General features: G+C 43.7%; 1 protein-coding gene and 1 long non-coding RNA gene across 4 annotated transcripts in view; one reads left to right on the top strand and one right to left on the bottom strand.

Annotated features, from left to right (window-relative positions):
* The window catches only part of LOC125154783 (uncharacterized), a 29713-nt gene extending 20249 nt beyond the window's left edge, over positions 1-9464 (bottom strand). The window contains exons 1-2 of the long non-coding RNA XR_007147923.1: positions 9299-9464; positions 8523-8662 (exon numbers count right to left, since the gene is read on the bottom strand). This is a non-coding gene — a long non-coding RNA (uncharacterized LOC125154783). The remainder of the gene's footprint in view (positions 1-8522; positions 8663-9298) is intronic.
* METTL9 (methyltransferase like 9) overlaps positions 7506-21325 on the top strand; it is a 52962-nt gene continuing 39142 nt past the window's right edge. For 2 of the 3 annotated variants that reach the window (XM_047839405.1, XM_047839404.1), the window contains exon 1: positions 9557-9909. In XM_047839405.1, coding sequence (XP_047695361.1) covers positions 9745-9909 — 165 coding nt within the window. In that variant the 5' untranslated portion in view covers positions 9557-9744. Of the gene's footprint in view, positions 7593-9556; positions 9910-21325 lie in introns of those variants that run through there. The other variant, XM_047839406.1, reaches the window with a different exon arrangement.

Raw genomic sequence — 21325 nt, 5'->3', positions numbered from 1 at the left:
GCAGTGTAACTAACACCACCCGGGATTCTGATGCTCCTGGGCTGAGGATGGCTAAAACACTAGGAGGCAGTAGAGCATTGTGTGAAGAATGTGGGTTCTGAAATCAGACCGCCTGCTTTAAAATCCTGCCTCAACCACTCATTGGCTGTGCAATAGAAGCTTTATGTGCTTTGGTTTCTTCCTCTGAAGAAAGAAAGAAAGAAAGAAAGAAAGAAAGAAAGAAAGAAAGAAAGAAAAGAAAAGAAAAGAAAAGAAAAGAAAAAAGAAGGAAAGAAAAGAAATAACAATAGTATCAACCTTCTTAGATTGTATTGAGGATTAAAAGAGATGACACAGGGGAATGTAGGTGGCTTAGTTGGTTAAGCATCTGACTTGGGCTCAGTCACGATCTCACGGTCCATGAGTTCCACCCGTGTTGGGCTCTGTGCTGACAGCTCAGCTGCAGCTTGCTTCCAATTCTGTGTCGCCCTCTCTCTCACTGCCCCTTCCCCACTTGCACTCTCTCTCTCAAAAAATAAACTTAAAAAAAGAAAAAAGAGATGACACATGGGGATGCCTGGGTGGCTCAGTCAGTTAAGCGTCCTACCCTTGATTTTGGCTCAGGTCCTTTCGTCATGATCTCACAGTGGAGAGATAGAGCCTCCCCCCACCTCCCACTGCAGGGCTCTGCGCTGAGCTAGAGTCCTGCCACCAGTCGTGCATTGAGCATAGAGCCTGCTTATGATTCATTCTCTCCCTCTCCTTCTGCCCCTCCGCAAGTTGGGTGTACATGTGTACATGCTCTCTAAAAAAAAAGAAAACAATTAAAAAAAAATAAAGAGATGACACACGTTAAGATACCTACCACAATGTCTGGCATCTATTGTGAGCCATTGTTGTTTTCAGTGGCCTGGGTGGTACTCTTGCAATGCTCTTTTTCATAAAGAGTGAGGCTGTGGCCCAGATCTAGAATTTCATGCGGTAGAAATATGTTCACTTTCGTTCCTACTTTTCCTAATGAGTGCCTCCTCCCAGGGGACTGGGCAAGCCTCACACTAAGTGGGAGAGTGACTGATATTGGGAGGAGGAAATGTAAGGATTTTGGTTTCAGATCATAAGAAGCTGACAGTTTGTCAAGCACACAACTGTCAAGACGAAAGATGGCTCTACTTACAAACTTTGTCACAGGTATGTACGATTTGCTGTAAATTATTTCCTATTTTGTGGAGTGCTATGGGACTGAATTTGTGAGATTTCTTGTTAAAGTGTGTGGGAAAACAAAATTATACCACTTCTCTTGTGTACTATGTAAGTATAGGTATGTTTATATTAGCACTTGGGGAAATATCCACAGAACCCATAATTCATGAAAGAAAGTAAGCAGGTGAAGGAACAGATCCCATAACTGGAAGAGTCTCTAATCCAGGTGCATATGCACAGGTGGTCTTTATTAATTACCATTTTTACAACAAAATAATGAAAGTTATGTGATTTTACGAGGTCACATGGAAAATGTCGGGGATGTAACTAGAATTTGAATTTCCTGTCTCTTGGTGTGAGTGTTCACCCTGTTTTTGATGATAAAGATGAGAGTTGGATAAATGGAAATGGGGTTCAGGGATGAGGAATGTGGGGTGGGGCAAGAAAGACCTTGAAAGAGAACCACAGCATGCCTCAACAATCTGGAAATGTTCTCATCCCTATCAATTGCACTTTTCAGGCAAGTGAGGTCTGTCTGATATTTGTTGGGTGAAGCACATCCAACTATGTGGTGAACATGGAATGAGGGATGTGGCCATTTAGAATGATGTTAATGGACGATGTCATGGAGCCTGGATAAAATGGATGCACCCATCACCATCCACACAGAGAGACACGTGCAGCATTGAGCAAAGGGAAGGATACTGTCTCCTGGGCTGATGATGGAGATCCACTACCAAATCAGCCTGCCTTTCCATTTCCCAAGGCTGACACAACTCCTCCCCACCTCTACCCCCAATGAGCTGTTTTTTTCTGTAGATATGTTATGATCTTCCTTCAGTCAATCTGCAATCAAGTCTTGGCTTCGGGACCTGACGGAACTCACAACCCTGAGATCAAGACCTGAGCTGAGATCGAGTCAGATGCTTAACTGACTGAGCCACCCAGGCACCACAACAGACCTGCCTTTTTATTTTTTTTTTAATTTTTTTTAATGTTTATTCATTTTTGAGAGACACAGACAGAGCATACATGGGGGAGGGGCAGAGAAAGAGGGAGACAGAATCCGAAGCAGGCTCCAGGCTCTGAGCTATCGGCAGAGAACCTGACACGGGGCTTGAACTCACGAATCGTGAGGTCATGACCTGAGCTGAAGTTGGACGCTTAACCAACTGAGCCACCCAGCAGCCCCAGACCTGCCTTTTTAAAAGGTGACTTTATGGGGCACCTGGGTGGCTCAGTCTGTTGAACGTCCAACTTCGGCTGAGGTCATGATCTCATAGTTCGTGGGTTTGGAACCCATGTTGGGCTCTGTGCGGACAGCTCAGAACCTGGAGCCTGCTTTGGATTCTGTATCTCCTTCTCTCTCTGCCTCTCCTTCACTCGTACTCTATGTCTCAAAAATAAAGAAATGTTAAAAAAAAAGGTGACTTTACATTTCTTTTTTCTAATCCATTATACATACACAGCAATTTTATTTCTGTATTTCCAGAATTTATTTCAGGACAATATTAATGATCAGCTGCATGGGGGGAGAGGGGGGGCTGGGTGGCTAAGTCATTAAGCATTTGACTTTAGCTCAGGTCATGATCTCAAAGTTTGTAAGTTCGAGTCCCACATCGGGTAAGCATGAGCCCCACTTAGGGTGAGTACAGCCCTGCTTTGAGTAAAACACGAGCCCAGGGTGAGCCGTGCTTCTCTCTTCCTCTCTCTCTCTCTTTCTGCCCTTCGTGGGATTCTCTCTCTCTGCCCCTCACTCACTTGCACCCTCTCTCTCTCAAAAAAAAAAAAAAAATCAACTGTATGTACTGCCTATCATGTCAAAATGATCTGACTTAATTTTTTCCCTAAAACATCTTTGGGGGTGCCTGGCTGGCTCAGTTGGTAGAGTATGTAACTCTTGTTGATCTCTGGGTCATGAGGTCAAGCCCCACGTGTGACACAGAGTTTGCTTAAAATTAAAAATTCTTTAAACTATAATATATGTCAAAAACATAATGTATTCCTGATACTTGTGTCCAAATATAAATTCTAAATGAGGAAAAGAGCTAATAAATATTAAATGTTCTCAAATATGATTTGACATGTATCATGTATACATATTCCTATGTATATGTTGCTGTTTATAGTATGACAATGGAGAAATTCCCATTCATTTATCAACCAGGACGTTGGAGACTCTAAAAATTAATCCATTGTTCTATCAAAGTCTACAGGGATAACTTAAGGCTTTTTTACATAAAGCCTCATTCCATTGAATCATTATGATGAGCATTGTAGATGTGGTGAAAATTATCTATAAATATGCCTCCTTATGAAAATAAAAACAGTGCATGTATAACCTAAGGCAATTTGTTTAAAATTATGTCTGTCTAAAAAACAGCACATTTGGCCCCAATGTCATTTATAGTTTTGGTTATAAAATGGACTTTTCCTGGAGGGAGAATAGCCTGTTCTATATTCACAAACTACACTTTAGTGAGGTCCTTGAGCAAAGCTGGCTTCTCCCACCCCACCCGCCAGAACTGGTGTGGGAGGCTGGAGGAAGAGAGCAGAATCTGAGCTCTGTTAGTGGAAGGAAAAGCTAATGGCCTTTAATGCCTGTCCCTGCCATATCTAAAACTTTACTCGAAAGACTTGAGGACAGAAAGCTAATGAACTTGAAATAAACTTTCTACTGTGGAATAGCTTAATAGCTGTTTGCAGTATTGACTCTCGATTTTAGGAAACTGTATGGAACAAAGGATGTTTGTTGGTAAGGGGAAACTATGAACTGAAGGAAAACAGCTGTGGGGGTTTCAAAATGCTGAGGTTTTGGATATTTAATAGTCAAATGTCTTTCTTCTGGGTTTAATGATTTGTAGGCACAACACGTTTAAGGAAGATCCTAGGTTAAGTTGTAAAACAAACTCACATTAGTTGTGGCCATTAAAAAAAAATCAATCACTGTTTTTACCAGAGAAGGGAGATAGTTTTGCCTGATTTTCAGGTTGCTTGACTGCTCAAGTATCCTCTTTCATAAACGTATTCTTCCTCATTCTCAGACCAATATGTGGTTGTGCAAAAATAAAATAGTCATCGTCTTTCATGCCAGCAGAGATGTGGTTCTGTGCTATGTTATACAAACTCTTTAAGATCACTTATGTTTATGTATGCACATATATATTTTGTCTACTATGAAATATTTAGATTTTGTTTTAAAGCTTTCTCATTGTACCGTGCAATTTTTTCATGTATTTCATATAAACCATAAGTTTGAGTGCTTTATAGTTTCAAAACAAGTATATGAAAACACAGTGGCATGAAGTGACATGGCACACTGGGTGGAGAGGAAGTGGCCATTCATAAGACCAAACCCACATACATGCAGGAGACAGCAATTATGAGGCCAAGGATAGGGATGTTTTGAAAATATACTTAAAACGAGATCAAAGGTCTTTGGACCTTTGAAAATATCCCAGAAAGTGAATGAAAAACAACAGCCTTCTCTCTTTTTTCAGAGCTCTGACTCAGACCTCCTACTAGAAGGACACTGCAGAGTTGAAATATGTATTTTTAAATAATACACATACTCCTCTAAGTGAGTTAAACTATTATGTGCAGATTTTCTCGAAGGGTCCTAAAAGCAGTCATGTAGATGTACAACATAATTACATAGGTGGCCACCGTGAGTCTTCACATCCCAGAAGGCTCCAAGAGCACCCCTATTTCTTTTCTCACAATTACTAGGCGCATCTATAATCTAGAGGAACTTGGGCAACTCGGAAGCGCTCAAGCTTAGCAAGGAGATGTCAAAACGAGGGCCATGATGCCACACTTCCTCATACTTCAGCTTTCCCTGAACACTCCATTCCCGACACCCCAGTCAAGCCAGATCCCTCTAAGTTCTAACAATATCCAATTCTTTTCTAGCACTCAGCCGTTTGTAATTATATATTTTTGATTATTTGGGCAGGTCTGCCTCCCTACTAGACAGACAGACAGCAAGCTGTATGAGGGTGAGGCACTGTGTTTCTGTTCCACTTAGTTTAGAGCCTAGCGTGTGGCATGTATTCGATAAATGTTAATTGACCACATGAAAGTGCTATTTGTCTTTCTGCTGTTATTCCTGACATCAACTGAGACAGGTATGAGATTGCCATGGTGTGGGGTAGAGGGAAGTCGCAGGGTTCTGAAGGTTGTAAGCAGGTGAAATGCCATGGTTGGTGTGGAGTTCTATATAACAGAGAGGGAAAGGCTTTCCTACTAAGACAGTCATCCTTCACAAGTAAATGACTTCTATGTGCTGCCTGATTTTGTAATTTTAGGTTTGAATGTTTTTTAGATTTGTGTTCTCTTTCCTCTTCTCATCTTTCCTCCCTTAGTCCCAAGTCTCAGGAAGGAGCCTGGGAATAAACACATAATGAGGAGGAGCTCTCATCAAGGACTCTAAGGGAATGTTTTATGGAGAGTAGCTTTGCAGAGATCACAGTTATGTTAGGACCGAACATCCTTATTATGATAATCTTGGTTGAGACTTTAAGATCATCTGATTCTCGTAGGTGTATTATGAAGTAGGCAGTTCAGAATCATGGCCCTTAGTTTATGGATAAGGAAAAGGGGTCATCAGAAGAGGTTGAATTATCCATGTTATAATGAAAACAAGAGCAAATGAACATTTCTGGAGAGCTTCCTGCATCTTGAGGCACCTTTATATTTAGAATAGTCCTTTATATTTAGAATATATAGTCTTTTATATTTAGAATATATACTTTAATCATTACTACATCCCCATGAGATAGGTAACCATTATTATTATTCCCATTTCACAGATGAGGAAAGTGAGACCTACAGCAATCAAGTTATTTGCCTCAAATTGCATTACCAAGAAGCATAGAGCCAGGCTTCAAACCCAGCTGGTCTGTCTCAAACCAGTATGCTGATGAGTTAGCACTGGGAGATCTCCAAGAGTACACTGTGTTATTTGTACTTGCCTCTATAGGTAACTCCTGGTTTAATATTGCTACTTTATGTTGCCAATTTTTTTCTAACCTGTTTGCAGTTTCACCTGAATTTAGAATTTACCAAGCAGAGATCACAGTGATCACTGTGTATCACTGAAATTATATCAACCAAGTTCAGATAAAAAATGCCCTGTTTACTAATGAAAAAAAATGTCGGGGTGCCTCGGTGGCTCAGTCGGTTGAGCGTCTGACTCTTGATTTTGGCTCAGGTTGTGATCCCAGGGCTGTGGAATGGAGCCCTTAGTGGGGCTCTGTGCTGTGTGTGGATCCTGCTTAGGATTCCCTCCCTCTCTCTCTCCCTCTCGCCCCCTCTCCCCTACTCACACTCTCATTCTCTCTCTAAAAAAATAAATAAAAATAAATTGTTGGATACATTTACTAATTTTATTTTTTGGAGGTGCTCATTGCTTAATTACCACAGGGCACATCTATACTGGGGGAAACTTGCACCATTCTCTGACACGCTACAAAATACTAAGTATAAAAAAGTCCACAAAAACTTGTGATTTTTGAGTGCTTTTTACACTAATCTCTTCAAGGAGAGGACAATGACCAACAGTGACTGGCACATTTTGTGCCTCTACAGATCCAAGTCTCTCTTTTTCTTTTTTTTTAAAGCTTTTTTTTTTTTTTTTACGTTTGTTTATTTTGAGAGAGAGAGAGAGGGAGAAAGGTACAGTAGGCAAGGTGCAGAGAGAGAGAATCCTAAGCAGGCTCTGCACTGTCAGCAAAGAGCCTGATGCAGGGCTCCAACTCATAACCCATGAGATCATGACCTGAGCTGAAATCAGGGACCGGATGCTTAACCAACTGAGCTACCCAGGTGCCTGCAAGGCTCTCCATGGGTTCCCTTTACATTAGATTTTGTCACTGAAAAGAGAACATGGATATGTTGTAATTTGTAGCTGATAAGAACAATTACACCAAAAGGTATCCTTGCTTAGAGTTCTAGAGAAGAAAGTGATCCAGACAAGATTTGGGGCCTATGCACAGCACTATGACCCAAGTTCAGTACCTGAGCTCCTGGTCAGGAGGGCAGTGAGCAGAGGTCAATACAGAGGGTGTTATTTCTGTGTTTTTGGAATATTACTGACTGCATTTAAAAGCCACGTTAGAAGGGATATTGGCTGGTTTTCAGCTTCTTGTGTTATTTGTGCCTCTGCCCCTCTCCATTATGGATAACTGAGGTTTTTAATTGAGGTTTTAATATACAGTAGTGACATTCTAGTAGATGAAGGAAGGGGGCAGTCCCCGAGGGCAATCTGAACTTCTGCTTAGTATATTTACTCTTGCTGTTTTCCTTCCTCCTCATTTGTAATTCAGGAGGCTCTCTGAGAAGAGAGAGACAACGAAGAGGCTTCTTAGATGGATCGAAGGATCACAAGCTGGGATACCAGGTTCTATGAAAAGGTCTGCTATTGAATTTGCTCTACCTTTAGGCAAATCATTTGATCATGTTGTGCTTTGGTTTCTTCCTGTGTTTGCTAAGTGTAAATAACATGTATTTGACTATTTTGTGATTATTATAGACTATTTTAAATGTGTGGGTGATTTATTTTTCCAGGCCAGCTGCTCAGGTATAAAATGAAAATCTGCTCCTTTGAGATGCTAGGCTTCCTGGCTGTCAACTGACCCCCAAATCCTTCAGAGTTCAGTAGGCATCTAGTTGCTTCTTGTTCATCTGACACATTTTGCAGTCTCTGTGCTGTGGCTCCTCAGGTTTACTCTATAGTTGGGGGGCATACCTTTTGTCTTTTTTGTTTTCAGAAATGAAATGTGTCACTTTATATATTCCTACTGCTTTCACCCTCCTCCCCACTCCACCTCTAAAAAGATGAAGGCTGCTTTATCTGACACTGATTGCATGAGACAGAAGGGGCAGGTGACATGGTAAACAAACTGAGTTTACCTGGACTGGCTAATATGGTTCCCTTTTGATGACTTGGGCCAGGACCACTACAAGTTTGAACTAGATTTAGTAAGGTTCAGGTTCTTTGGCATTTTAGCAGGAAGTAGTCAGGTAACATACTGAAAAGAGAGAACACAAAGTACCCTCCCCTTTCCCCTTTGTGTTTGTTATAGCCTACCTCACATTAGGCAACAAGATGCCCCTGTTCCAAAAAAGTCCCAAGCCAGGATTCTTAGAAGCTAATAAATAAGTTTGTGGGTAAAATACGATTTTGTTCTTCATCAGTGGATCACCATACCACTGCTTCATAAATGGTAATCTCTGAAGTGCAATACTGGAGTTGACGGTAAGGCTTACTTCTTTTGAACTAAAATAAAATGTATTTACATTATTTCTAGTGCAGTTAAATTAAAAGCAGTTTCCAAACAAACCTGGAAAAGGTGTTGAAGCTAGAGAACCCATGAAATATATTACTCCTTAGTTGTAGCTTGGTGGTAGCAGCAGGAAGAACTTCAGACACAGGAACACGGTGTAACCCTTCGGTTCTGAAACGTTGCTAGGTCTCCTCGTGCTAGAAATGATCAAAGAAACATCCGGGTAAATATTGCTCCCGGAGCTTAGTTCGCTTTAAGAGTGCTGGGTCCAACTTCCATCTGTTAGTTCAAGGAAACAAGCAGCAAGGGCCTCGGATTTGGGGGTCTTCGTTCTTGGGCAGGGTCATCAATACATCAACGTAATACTTGCAGGTGCCTGAGCTGCAGTGGCTTCCAACAAAGGCAGAGCTTTCACTGATATCTCTTAGAAACATATAGCCAGCAACTTGCCAGGCTTGGGGAACAGGACTGGGAAGAGCCAAGGGCTTGGTGATATCCTTTCTCCCTAGATTCCAGACCGCTTTGTAGCTCCTGCGGAGCAGGGTGGAGGACCTTGGGGTAGGGGTCTGGCTCTTCGGCTCTAAATGTAAATAAGAAGCCACGCAGCTGAGCCAGTGACAGTTAAGAACTGGCAGCGTCCGTCTCAGGCAAGGTGTTGGTCTGACAGTCTGGACGTACGAAGGGCAGGAGACTCCCTCTCCTCACCCTCGGGTCAATCTGCACAACCAGGTTAAGTCCTGCCGGGGTCGGGGTGGGGGGGTTGGGGGAAGGGAATGAGGCGCCCAGAGGCAACGACTAAGGCGAGGAAAGACCAGAAGTCCTAAGGACACCACCTTGGAGGGACCGGGAGGCTTCAGTAACTGCCTTCGGAAGTATCGCCCTTGCCGTATAAAATGAAAATCATCTCCGCCATTACGTGAAGCCGCGGCCCAGACAGGAGGCGGGGACGCGCGCCTGGCGAATGCGCGCTCCCTTTGTCCCGCCTCCCGGCCGGCGGCTCAATCCGCGCGGGAGCGCGCTTCGGCCGCTCATAAGTGCTCCGGCTGGAACCTGGCGCCGGCGGCGGTTGCGTTCCGCGGGCGGAAAGGAAGGGGGAGGTGGGAAGGCTGTGCGCCGCCCGCTCCTCCCCACCCCCCGCCTCGGCCCTGAAGGGGCTGGATGGGCAAGTTGGGCGCGATGGCTCGAGTCCGGGCGGCGGCGGCGGCGGCCGGAGGCGGCGGCGCCTCCTCCTCCTCGCTCCGGCGCCGGCGGTGATCCGAACGAGCGGCCGCGGCCCCCGATGAGACTGTTCGCGGGCTGGCTGTGCCTGAGCCTGGCGTCCGTGTGGCTGGCGCGGAGGATGTGGACGCTGCGGAGCCCGCTCACCCGCTCCCTGTACGTGAACATGACGAGCGGCCCCGGCGGGCCGGCGGCGGCCGCGGGCGGCAGGAAGGAGAACCACCAGGTACGCGGCCGGGGTCGGGCCCGGGCCCGGCGGGGGCGGGGGCGTGGCGGCCCGGCCTTCCCGCGCTCGGCCCGGCTATTGTGCGGGGCTTCGCGGCGAGAGGGCCTCCCCGGGCCCTCGCCCCGCCGCCTCGGCCCCTCGGAAAGTTTCCCCGACGTCGTCCCCGCCGGGCGCTGGCTCCGCGACCCTCGAGCGTTCGGCCCGGGCCCCGCGGCGCCTTTTGTTCCCGGGCGCGGGCGGACAACGGCCTCTCGTTCCTTCCCGGGCCCGGGTGTGGGCGCCCCGGCGCCCCGCATTGTTCCCGGGTGCCAGGCGGTGATTGCAGGCGCCGGGCGGCACGACGCAGGAACTTTGGGGGCGAGCGCGTGGCCACGGGCATCCATCTGGCACCGGGGCCTGCGATGTAAACGACCAGACCAAACCCATCGCCCTCGACCGCCTTCATCACCCCCGGGGAATCAAAGCGAAAAGCAGGTCCTTCTTTTCGTCTGGTTGAATCTCTGAACGTACAAAGGGCCATAAAGAAATTTAACCGTGCATTGTGAGCCATTTAACCCTCTGGGCTTATTCGGGTGACATTTTCCCTCCGCAGTTAAATGTGTTTGACAGGTCCTCACACTCCCATCCTGCTGAACCTTCCTCTCCTACCAAAGAGAGATCTCCTTTTAACTTCGATGTTGGTAGTCGACCAGAAAGATATGGTAAGAAGGAAGATGATGCAAGCTTTTCCTGGAAGGGTTTTTAAAACAGAATTAGGGAGGAGTGACTTCTTTTCCGAGTTGTGGATCGTGAACGACGCGATGTGACCGGTTAGGCAGTCTTTTCGTTAGCTTAGTTTGTGGTGCCACTTACAGAAGTATGTGCAGGTCAACTGTGGAATTAAGAGTGATATTTCATTTTTGACCATAATATAGTTTGTGGTTAACCTTGCCTTCATTGAAAAGAGGCTTTTAAACTCTGTCGGAGTGTTGGCTTATAATTGCTAGCATTTATAGTGCATTTTGCCTTTCGAGAGAGCAGTAAGTGGTTATTCCCCATCTTATGACTTATCGTTTTCATAGATTTCTCATTTTCCTATGTTGCATTTCTTGTTATGCCAGGCGTTCAGAGAGTTTACATTCGGGTTGATTTCGTGTGTTTTAATGAAAGTAAAGAATTATCTAAGGACATAAAGCAATTCATTAAGGAAAGTAGCTTATAGTTTTTATTTAGTAATTACTGATTGTGGCCCATTTTCTATTTTTAAAGGAAGTCCTAAATTCCCATAAAATTTTTTTGTGATCCCAGAGCTATTTTGATTTGTTAGGTAGTCATGCCTATGATACTGTTAGGAGAGTACATAAAGTCAGTAGGTGATCTTCAGTTGTGAAACCACATTCTTCGCTATAAATTACTTACATTAATCGTTCATAGAGAAACAATTCTAAAGTACTGCGGTGCTAATGTACAGTTACCAAATGTCACATATCCACGTGGAATATGGATAGTGGCATAAAGCAATGAATTAGAAATGTCATTTTCAACAATTGGTAGAAGTAACGTTCCGGTTAGGACAAAAAGGAAGCTTATTTCCACTGATGTGGAATTATGGTGGAGTCTCTTAGCTGTAGGTGTTTATGACACTTGTGATTACCTCTACTATAACATTTGATTTATTATATATATATTTTGTATGTAATATATATAATGCTTATAAAAGAATTGGTTATATTTAAAAAACTGAAAAACTGTTTACATAATTTGATTTTTGTGGAGTCTGGGTAGACTATAGCTGGAGACGTAGCCTCATAATAAGTACTTCCTAACAGGAGATACTTTCTAATTGTGTGCCTTTTAAAAACTGAATCAGTTACTAATACTGGTTTCCGATACCCCATTTACTTTGTTACACTTCTGAGATACTGAGTTATATGTGTACATGTGTGTGTTTTAACCAGTTGGACCAACAATTTGGCCACTAATTTCTCCAAAGTGAAGACTAATCTGGTACTTTCTGAATATTTAGGGGCAGATTGACTCTTCCTTAGAGTGATCAATCCAGTGATGCATTGACATATGAAAATATTGCCTGTGAATAAAGATTAAAATGAACAAAAGAAATGTGTCTATAGAGACCACGGTGAGATAAAGTGAAAGAGGAGACTCCTCTCTGCAGAGTGCCTGCGCTCATTTGTTATCTTCTTTATAATCCAGGATCCTGGGTTTGCCTTATGAACTTTCTTACTTGTAAAGTAACTTGACTCTAACATTCTTGCCCCCTTCGCATTTATAGTTTTATACAGGGTTTTCTGGTGTTCATTTGGGGGTGTGGGTTCTATAGCAAGCCACATCTGATTCTTTTGGGGTTGCATGAAAGTGGGGTTATGGATTTTTAAAAAAATTTTTTAGTTAATGTTTTTTATTTATTTTTGAGAGAGAGAGAGAGAGAGAGTGTGTGTGAGCGGGGGAAGGGCAGAGAGAGAGGGAGACACAGAATCTGAAGCAGGCTCCAGGCTCTGAGCTTACAGCACAGAGCCTGACGCGGGGCTTGAACTCACAAACTGTGAGATCATGACCTGAGCTGAAGTCAATGCTTAACCGACTGAGCCACCCAGGTGCCCCAATGGATTTAATTGAACCGTACTTAGCACAAGTTTTCTTTATGATGATTTTATTAAGAAATTATGGTGGAGGATTCTCTGGTTAAAAGAGAAATCTTGGGAAATGTTTATCATTAAAAATTGCTATTTAGTTATGATAGCCTGGAGATGAGTTGCAAGGCTCCTTTGCCCTAAAGTAGTTCTAAAACTATAGTAGCAGCACCATTTCAGTAATTTGGTTTGGTGTGCTAGCTTCAAAGCTGGGATTATTTTTCACTTTAAGCAAGAGAGAAGCAAGGAAGGGCTTCTCTTAGAGCTGGGATGTGGCTTGCAGGCCAAATTGGGCTCACTGACTTGTTTGTTACAGCCTGTAAAGTAAGAATAGTTTTGCGTTTTTATTTTTATTTTATTTTTTTTCAACGTTTATTTTTGGGACAGAGAGAGACAGAGCATGAACGGGGGAGGGCAGAGAGAGAGGGAGACACAGAATCCGAAACAGGCTCTAGGCTCTGAGCCATCAGCCCAGAGCCCGACGCGGGGCTCGAACTCACGGACCGCGAGATCGTGACCTGGCTGAAGTCGGACGCTTAACCGACTGCGCCACCCAGGCGCCCCTAGTTTTGCGTTTTTAAATGGCTGCAAAAGCATGTAATATTTTATAATATGTGAAAATTTCTTATATGAAATTCAAATTTCAATATCCACAAATAAGGTCTTGTTGGAACAGAGCCACCACATTCGTTTACTTACTGCCCACAGGGGCCTCCACACGACAGCAGCAGTGGTTGGTACTGTGTGACCCACGAGCTGAACTATTTACTCTGTAGCCCCTTACAGAAAAAAAGAGTCTTCTCCAGAGAAAGTTTCCAGCTGCCTTCATCAGCAGCACATTTCTTAGTCACAGGTTGCATGGTGGATAGTTTGCCTCATTGGGAAGAAGTAGAGCCAGGCAGTGAGAAACTACATATGTCACTTTTCAACATTGGCAGGCTTGGAACTTGAAGACAGCAACAACAAAAACTTTGCATCTAGTGTTTTTGTCTCATTGTACCTAGTACTTGAAGTTAATGCATCAATTATGGAGCTGTTGAAACTTGAAAGGACTCTTAGGCTTCACTAACTAGGTTCTTGATAATAATAGTCATTCAGTAGTTTCTGAACTGATGGAGTGCCAAAAGAATTGTTATGGAACTCCCTGGAACCAAGCCAGGACGGTTTCTGCAGGTGATGTACTGTAAGGATTCTTAAGAGCACAGGTAACCTTGAATATCTGGAATTAGCAAGGTATAACTTAAAACTGCAAGGCTGTGTTATATCTGACTTATTTTTTCACCTTCTGTAAGCTCTGAACTGTGTTATGTTGCAAGGGGTGATGGGGTGTAAGACGGAATTGAAACAACTGGGGGTTTTTTCCAAATGAAAAAATACTTGGACATCACAGCCATAGGTCACAGGTTGTGCTAATGGACAGATTTGGTGTCCTGTCCCCTCACTCCCCATTTACCTTGCAGGGGCTGATCAAAGTCAGGCACAAGTTAACAATGCTCAAGGGCAGTCACCAGCTAGCCAGATGGACACTGATGGATTTGTATCCTCTTCTGAGCTGCCTTCCAGAATCTGGAGGCCTCTGCAGCTGAATACCAAAGAGATTCTGAAAGGAGTTTCTTTCCTTCCTTACAATTGTGTTGAAACCCTATCCAAATGTTTGCCTCTGGGTGCCTGGGTGGCTCAGTCATTTAAGTTTTGGACTTTGGCTCAGGTGGTGATCTCGCTGTCTGTGGGTTTGAGCCCTGTGTCCGGCTCTGTGCTGAAGGCTCAGAGCCTGGAGCCGGCTTTGGATTTTGTGTCTCCCTCTCTCTGTGCTGGCCCCGCTGCCTGCTCATGCTGTCTCTCTCTCAAAATAAAGAGACATTGAAAAAACAACAAGTGTTTGCCTCAGTTTCACAGAATATCAGGATCTCTCTCTGCTGCTGAATACACTAGAAGCATTTATGTTCCCCTTTGAAGGTGCTTGAGGGCACCCTGGTAAATGCCAGTAAAAGACCATTGCTTAGACCTTCTAAAGCATTGTTAAAATCTTAGGATTATAAAATTCTAACAGTGAGTGCATATTTTAAATGAAAATTGCCAATTATTTATTTATTAAATCAAAGCTGAAACAACTTAATCTAATCCATATGAATTGTTTCCCTCCATGGACTTGGGTGCCTTGTCACTGTACACATTGAAATCTCATATAAAGAGGTTGTTGGTTTAGGTTTGTGTCATCTGTGGAAGAAAAATGAATGGTTTGAATGTTGACTCGTATGCTGTGCTTCAGTGCAAGGAAGTGTCAATGATTGAATGTCTGGACTGATAGGATTCATTGCAGAACTTAGAATGTGATTTTTGAGTCCTTAGCTGCCAGGTCCAGGTCGTCAGGCTTAGTCTGACCACCCCCTGTAGTAGAAAAGATTCGGTGTTCATGGACCCCCATCAGTGGAGCCTTTCCAGTTGTTTTTAGTGGTGCTAAATGCCTCAGGTCTTTGGTTACTCATTCCTTTTGAGAATGGCTGGGTGCCCAGACCTACCGTGTGGTTTTTAGGCATTCTCTTGAACTTCAGTTCTCTAACTGGCTTTTGTGGTCCTTGGACAGGAAGGGGAAGGAAATCAAGTTACTGTGTTTCTATTGTCTGCCAGACACTATAATGATTCTCTCTAATCCTCATAACAACTCCCAGAGGTAGGTGGCGCACCCCCTTTTTTAATAGACAGTTGAGCCTAAGATCGATGACACTTGCTCAGGAGATACTTGGTAGGTGGCAGAGTTGGGTTTTGATCTCTGCTCTGTCTGGTTTCAAGGCCCAGGCTTTTCCCACCTTTTCATGATGCCACTCCTAGGAAGCCTTGTGTTGTATGAGGGTCTGTGAAAGTAGGCTGTCTCCTTAGTAGGAAACTGCCCCCACTTTAGCAGAGCTGCATGGAGACATTGAATCTATGTAGCTGTATGCAAAAACACCAGTTGCAGTTTTGTAGTGTGTGAGTGAGACAACGTTGGGATAAGTGTCCCAAGTTCTGGCTTTCATCCAGTTTGTGAATGCTTTGGTCAAGTTTAATGCTGGGAAAAAAATCGTACCTATGATGTCTTTTTTCCAACACCCACTATTTGTTTGACACTGGCTGGGTGTCCTACAATTCATTTCTGTTCTGACACAACCCGGAGTTAACATCTGTCCAGAGGTTTAAGGACTCCATCCTGCAAGACTGCCCTCCCTTCGGGTGCCAGCTGCAAGTTGGAGGTACATAGAGAACCGCCCCCCGCCATGTTTCTGCCCAATTTGTATACAAATTCTGGGGTTCCCACAACCCTCCCTCAGGTTAGATAATTTGCTAGAATGACTCCATTTAGGAAGACATTTTACTTGTTTACTGGTTTATTATAAAGGATACGATTCAGGGAAAGCCAAATGGAAGAGATGAATAGGGCAAGGTATGGCAGGTGGAAGGTGGCACAGAGCTTCCGTGCCCTCTCCAGGTGTTCAGCAACCTGGAAGTCCCTAGAGCCATGTTGTTTAGGGGCTTTTTGAGGGTTTCATTACCTAGGCATGGTTGATTAAATCACTGACCTTTGGTGATAGAACTCAATCTCTTGACTCCTCTCCTTTGTCTAGAGGTTGGAGGTGGGGCTGAAAGTTCAGACCCCCCTCCCCCATCACTATATTAGCATACGAAAGATACTCTTTATTTATTTTTTAATTTTTTTAATGTTTATTTATTTTTGAGACGGAGGGAGACAGACCATGAGTGGGGGAGGGGCAGAGAGAGAGAGGGAGACACAGAATCTGAAACAACTCCAGGCTCTGAGCTGTCAGCACAGAGCCCAATGCGGGGCTCGAACCCATGAACCGTGAGATCATGACCTGAGCCGAAGTCAGATGCTTAACCGACTGAGCCACCCAGGCGCCCCCAAAAGATACTCTTTAACACTTAGGGGATGCCCCAAGAGTCTTAGGGGCTCTGTGCCTGTATCTAGGGGATAAAGCACCAGTAGCGAAGGGGGTGAGGGAGAGAGAATCTTAAGCACGACACAGGGCTCACATAGGGTTTAATCTCATGACCCTAAGATTGTGACCTGAGCCAAAATCAAGAGTAGGACGCCTAACTGACTGAGCCACCCAGGTGCCCCCTAAAATAACCTTTTTTTTTTTTAAAGTTTATTTTGAGAGAGAAAGAGAGCACAAGTGGGGAAGGGGCAGAGAGAGGGAGAGACAGAATTGCAGGAGGCTCTGTGCTATCAGTGCAGAATCTGATGCCAGGGTTGAACTCCCGAACCATGAGATCATGACCTGAGCTAAGATGAAGTGTGGAACACTTAACCGACTGAGCCACCCAGGCGCCCAACCCCTAAAATAACTTTTTTTTTTTCAAATGTTTATATTTGAGAGACAGACAGAGACAGAGACAGTGTGCGAGCAGGGGAGGGGCAAAGAATCAGACGGAGACAGAATCTGAAGCAGGCTCCAGGCTCCCAGCTGTCAGCACAGAGCCTGACGTGGGGCTTGAACTCAAGCTGTGAGATCATGACTTGAGCTGAAGTCTGATGCTTAACTGACTAAGCCACCTGGGTGTGCCCCCCTAAAATAACTTTCTAACTCCAGTTCTATTACCTACTGTGCTCAAGTCCTCTGTATTTTGGAAGAAAAGATAATTATATAACACGTTTGACTATTGAACTAAAAAATAAATTCTGATAAGCTTTTAACTATATCCCTCTGTTTGATAAGCAAATATAATCTCATCAGAAAACTATATTTCTGCTTTGAAGGAATGATTGATCCACCAAGATTATATAAAGATTAGGAGATGTTCATGGGACCTGACCTAATACCTTATATTTTGATTAGCGAATATTGTCACATATGCATTCACAACTCATGTCTACGTCATTTGGCTATTTGTCTGATCTTTAGTATAGCTACAGTCTTGTTGCAAGTAATTTACTGTATTTTTAGAAGTTCTGTATTTACTGTATTTTACAGTATTTACTGTAGTTTTTAGAAGTTCTGGTTAATTACCACATCCTACCTTGGACTTGGCATTAGTAGATGACTGCATGGTATATAACTGGTTTGATTAGAATTCGTTATTTAAAAGATTTCCTTACCCTCTTGGATTGGAGAAAGTTCAAGTGAGCTTTGAAGGAAGATGCTAAAATGACGTTTTTCCCGGCCCTGGTCTCCAGCTGAGGAGGCCAGCCCACAGTGGGCTTGGCACACAGTCCTTCCAGTGCGAACGTTTAATGAGCGTGATGCTTTGTTCTTGCCTGCGCACCTTGGTCTCTGTAGTCTTTGAGGAGCACACATTCAAAGAACTCACCTGCTTGAAAGTGCATGGGAGCCTGCAGATAGGCCACCCAGTGCTATGAGCTCATTACAGCTTTTCATTTAAGCTGGGTTGTCTGGAGAGAGGAACTCCAGTGGGGTGGCAGGGGCTCCTGCATTCATTTTTCTATCAGCATCTCATCTTAAGGGCAAGGGGACTGCTTATTTAAGGCTTGAAGTTCTTGGCCAAGATCGTAATCCCATTACTAGATTCCCTTGGTTTCTGATTTTTTTTCTCTCCTCTGGAGTGTAAATCCATCTTTAGTTTTTCCCTAGACCACTGTTAAGCTGGGATAATTAGGAAACACTAATGAAATTTTCTGGGTAGGCCGATGTAGGGGTTCTCAAGCAGTGGTGATTTTGTCCCCCAGGGGACATTTGGCAATGTCTGGGACATTTTGGGTGGTCCTGATGGGAGGGGAGTGGGGAGCGCTCCTGGCAGCTGATGGGTAGAGGCTTGGGATGCTGCTAAACATCTTCTAATACATCAGACACATCTCATAACAAATTATGATTATCTGGCCCCAAATGTCAGTAACGCTGAGGTTGAGAAACCCTGTAATTTAGTTGCTATCTAGATCAGATTATCTTTTCTCTAAACACACCCCCGTCCAGTTTAGTTGGACAGAATGGTCCTGCTTTCTTTTCTGAAAATAAATCTCAGACACACTGGGTAGACCGAGGAGAAACTTCTTTGAAAGAAACCTTTATAAAACAACATGCACCTAGAATAGGAACCTCAATCAGCTGGAAGTGCTCAGAAACCCCAGGCTTCCCATTTGTCCAGAAGTTGTGGGGTGGTAAATGAAATGTGAATGTATTTGGCCAAGGGCCTGATACAAAGTAGGTGTTTTAGTCAGTGTCATCCTTCCTTGCTTGCTTGTGGTGTTGCAATTTTGTGGTGAGTGGGTAGGTTTAACCACTGTTTGCAGAAGTGAGTTTAAGCAAGACCTTTCAGGGGTGCCTGGCTGGCTCAGTCAGTGGAGCATATGATTCTTGATCTCGGGATCATGAGTTCGAGCCCCATGTTGGATATAGAGTTTACTATAAATAAATAAATAAATAAATAAATAAATAAATAAATAAATAAATAAATAAATAAATAAAGTATAATAATAAAATAACTTAAAAAAGAAAAGTAAGACCTTTCAAAAACCTTGGAGTTTCAGAAATTGACAGAAACCCAGTGACAGCTATCTCTGTGGTTATCCTTATATTCATTCCCTCCAGGAATTTGCTAGAAACTCCAAATTCTATGTTAGGCTGCCTGTGATTTTATTTCTTTTTATTTTTTAAACATTAATTTTATTTATTTTTTTTTTTTTGAGAGAGAGAGAGCGAGCATGGGAGGGGCAGAGGGGATAGAAAGAGAGAATCCTAAACAGGCTCCATGCTCAACACTCACCATGGAGCCTGATGCGGGGATCAATCCCAAGACCCTGGAATCATGACCTGAACCAAAATCAAGAGTCGGCAACTCAACTAACTGAGCCACCCAGATGCCCCAAGGCTGCCTGTGATTTTAACAGTAGTTCATTTGACAGACATTTATTGTTCACTGTATCCGTATTAGGCACTGAAGTCCGTCATTGTCCCTCACTTTATGAAATCTCTTTCTGGGAAGATATACACTGAACATACAGTTATGTACAGTTATTAGTTCAATGTTCATAAATGTTACCAAGGAGACATATGAGATGTAGGAGAGAGGTATTCGGATGGGGGGAACCCAGCCTAGTCTGCAAATTCAAGGCAAACATACTTGAAGAAATATTTTAGTATTAGGTTGAATTGACCAGGTAAAGAGAGAGTGGGTTGGGGTGATGGAAATGTAGGGGATGGAGCAAACACCATGTGAGATATCCAGAGGAAAGGAGCCTTCCAGAAAAAGAGAGGGGTGCAGTGTTATGACATAGTGAATAGCCAGGTGTTATGGGTGGGCAGGCAGTGTCACGAGGTGACTGTGGATACAGACTGGACAAATCGTGTGGGGCCTGGTAAGCCATATTGAACATTTTGGATATTAGCTTCAGACTTCTGTGTAGCAGGGTCGTGATGTGATCAGATTTGCATTTGAAATTTTCAGTTTTTAGAGAGGTTTGTTTGGCCACTTAAATTTTCAAACCACTTTTAAAAAAAATTTTTTTTTTTTTTTTCAACATTTATTTATTTTTGGGACAGAGAGAGACAGAGCATGAACGGGGGAGGGGCAGAGAGAGAGGGAGACACAGAATCGGAAACAAGCTCCAGGCTCTGAGCCATCAGCCCAGAGCCTGACGCGGGGCTCGAACTCACGGACCGCGAGATCGTGACCTGGCTGAAGTCGGACGCTTAACCGACTGCGCCACCCAGGCGCCCCTCAAACCACTTTTAATTAAAGTGCTATCCACATTTAGATATGTAAATATATGTTAAAAATAACCTTTATTGAGATATGTATAGTTCACATACCATAAAATTCATCCTTTTAAGGTGTATAGTTCAATGTTTTTTAGTACAATATATTTACACAGTTGTACAACCACCATCACTCTCTAGTTTTAGAACGTTTTCATCACTCCAGAAAGAAACTGCATATCCATTGGTAGACACTCCCCACTGCCCCCTGCCCCCAAACCCTTGGCAACTGGTCTCCTTTCTGTCTCTGAACCTGCCTATTCTGGACACTTTATGTAAGTGAACATATCATTTGTGGCCACTGGTTACTGGCTTCTTTCCCTTAGCATAATGTTTTCACAGTTCATCCATGTTGTCACCTGAATCAGGACTTCACTGCTTTTTATGGTTGAATAATCCATATTCTGTTGTATAGATCAGTCATATCTTGTTTATCCATCAGTTGATGGACGTTTGGGTTTGTTTCCACTTTTTGATGATTCTGAATAATGCTGTGGAGTTGGCATTTGTATCATGCAAATGGTCAGGAGGAGCATGGGTTTCAACTTTTATATTTATTTATTTTTAATTAATTTATTTTGAGAGAGAGAGAGCGCGCGTGTGCCCGTGAGCTGGGGAGGGGCAGAGAGAGAGGGAGAGAACCCTAAGCAGGCTTGCACTGAAATCTAGAGTCAGACACTCAACCCCCTGGGCCCCCCAGGCACCCCCAACCTTTATCTTAAGAATTTTTTTTTTTTAATTTTTTTTTCAACGTTTTTAATTTATTTTTGGGACAGAGAGAGACAGAGCATGAACGGGGGAGGGGCAGAGAGAGAGGGAGACACAGAATCGGAAACAGGCTCCAGGCTCTGAGCCATCAGCCCAGAGCCCGACGCGGGGCTCGAACTCACAGACCGCGAGATCGTGACCTGGCTGAAGTCGGACGCTCAACCGACTGAGCCACCCAGGCGCCCCAAGAATTTTTTCTTTAATATTTATTTATTTTTAAGAGAGAGATGCACGCTCAAACACACACACACACACACACACACACACACACAGTGTGAGCAGGGGAGGGGCAGAGAGAGAGGGAGACACAGA

The sequence above is a fragment of the Prionailurus viverrinus genome, chromosome E3, assembly GCF_022837055.1.
Source record: "Prionailurus viverrinus isolate Anna chromosome E3, UM_Priviv_1.0, whole genome shotgun sequence".
In the NCBI taxonomy this organism is placed as follows: Eukaryota; Metazoa; Chordata; class Mammalia; order Carnivora; family Felidae; genus Prionailurus; species Prionailurus viverrinus.
Note: the sequence above shows the minus strand (reverse complement) of the source record. Positions and strands in the feature narration are given on the sequence as shown.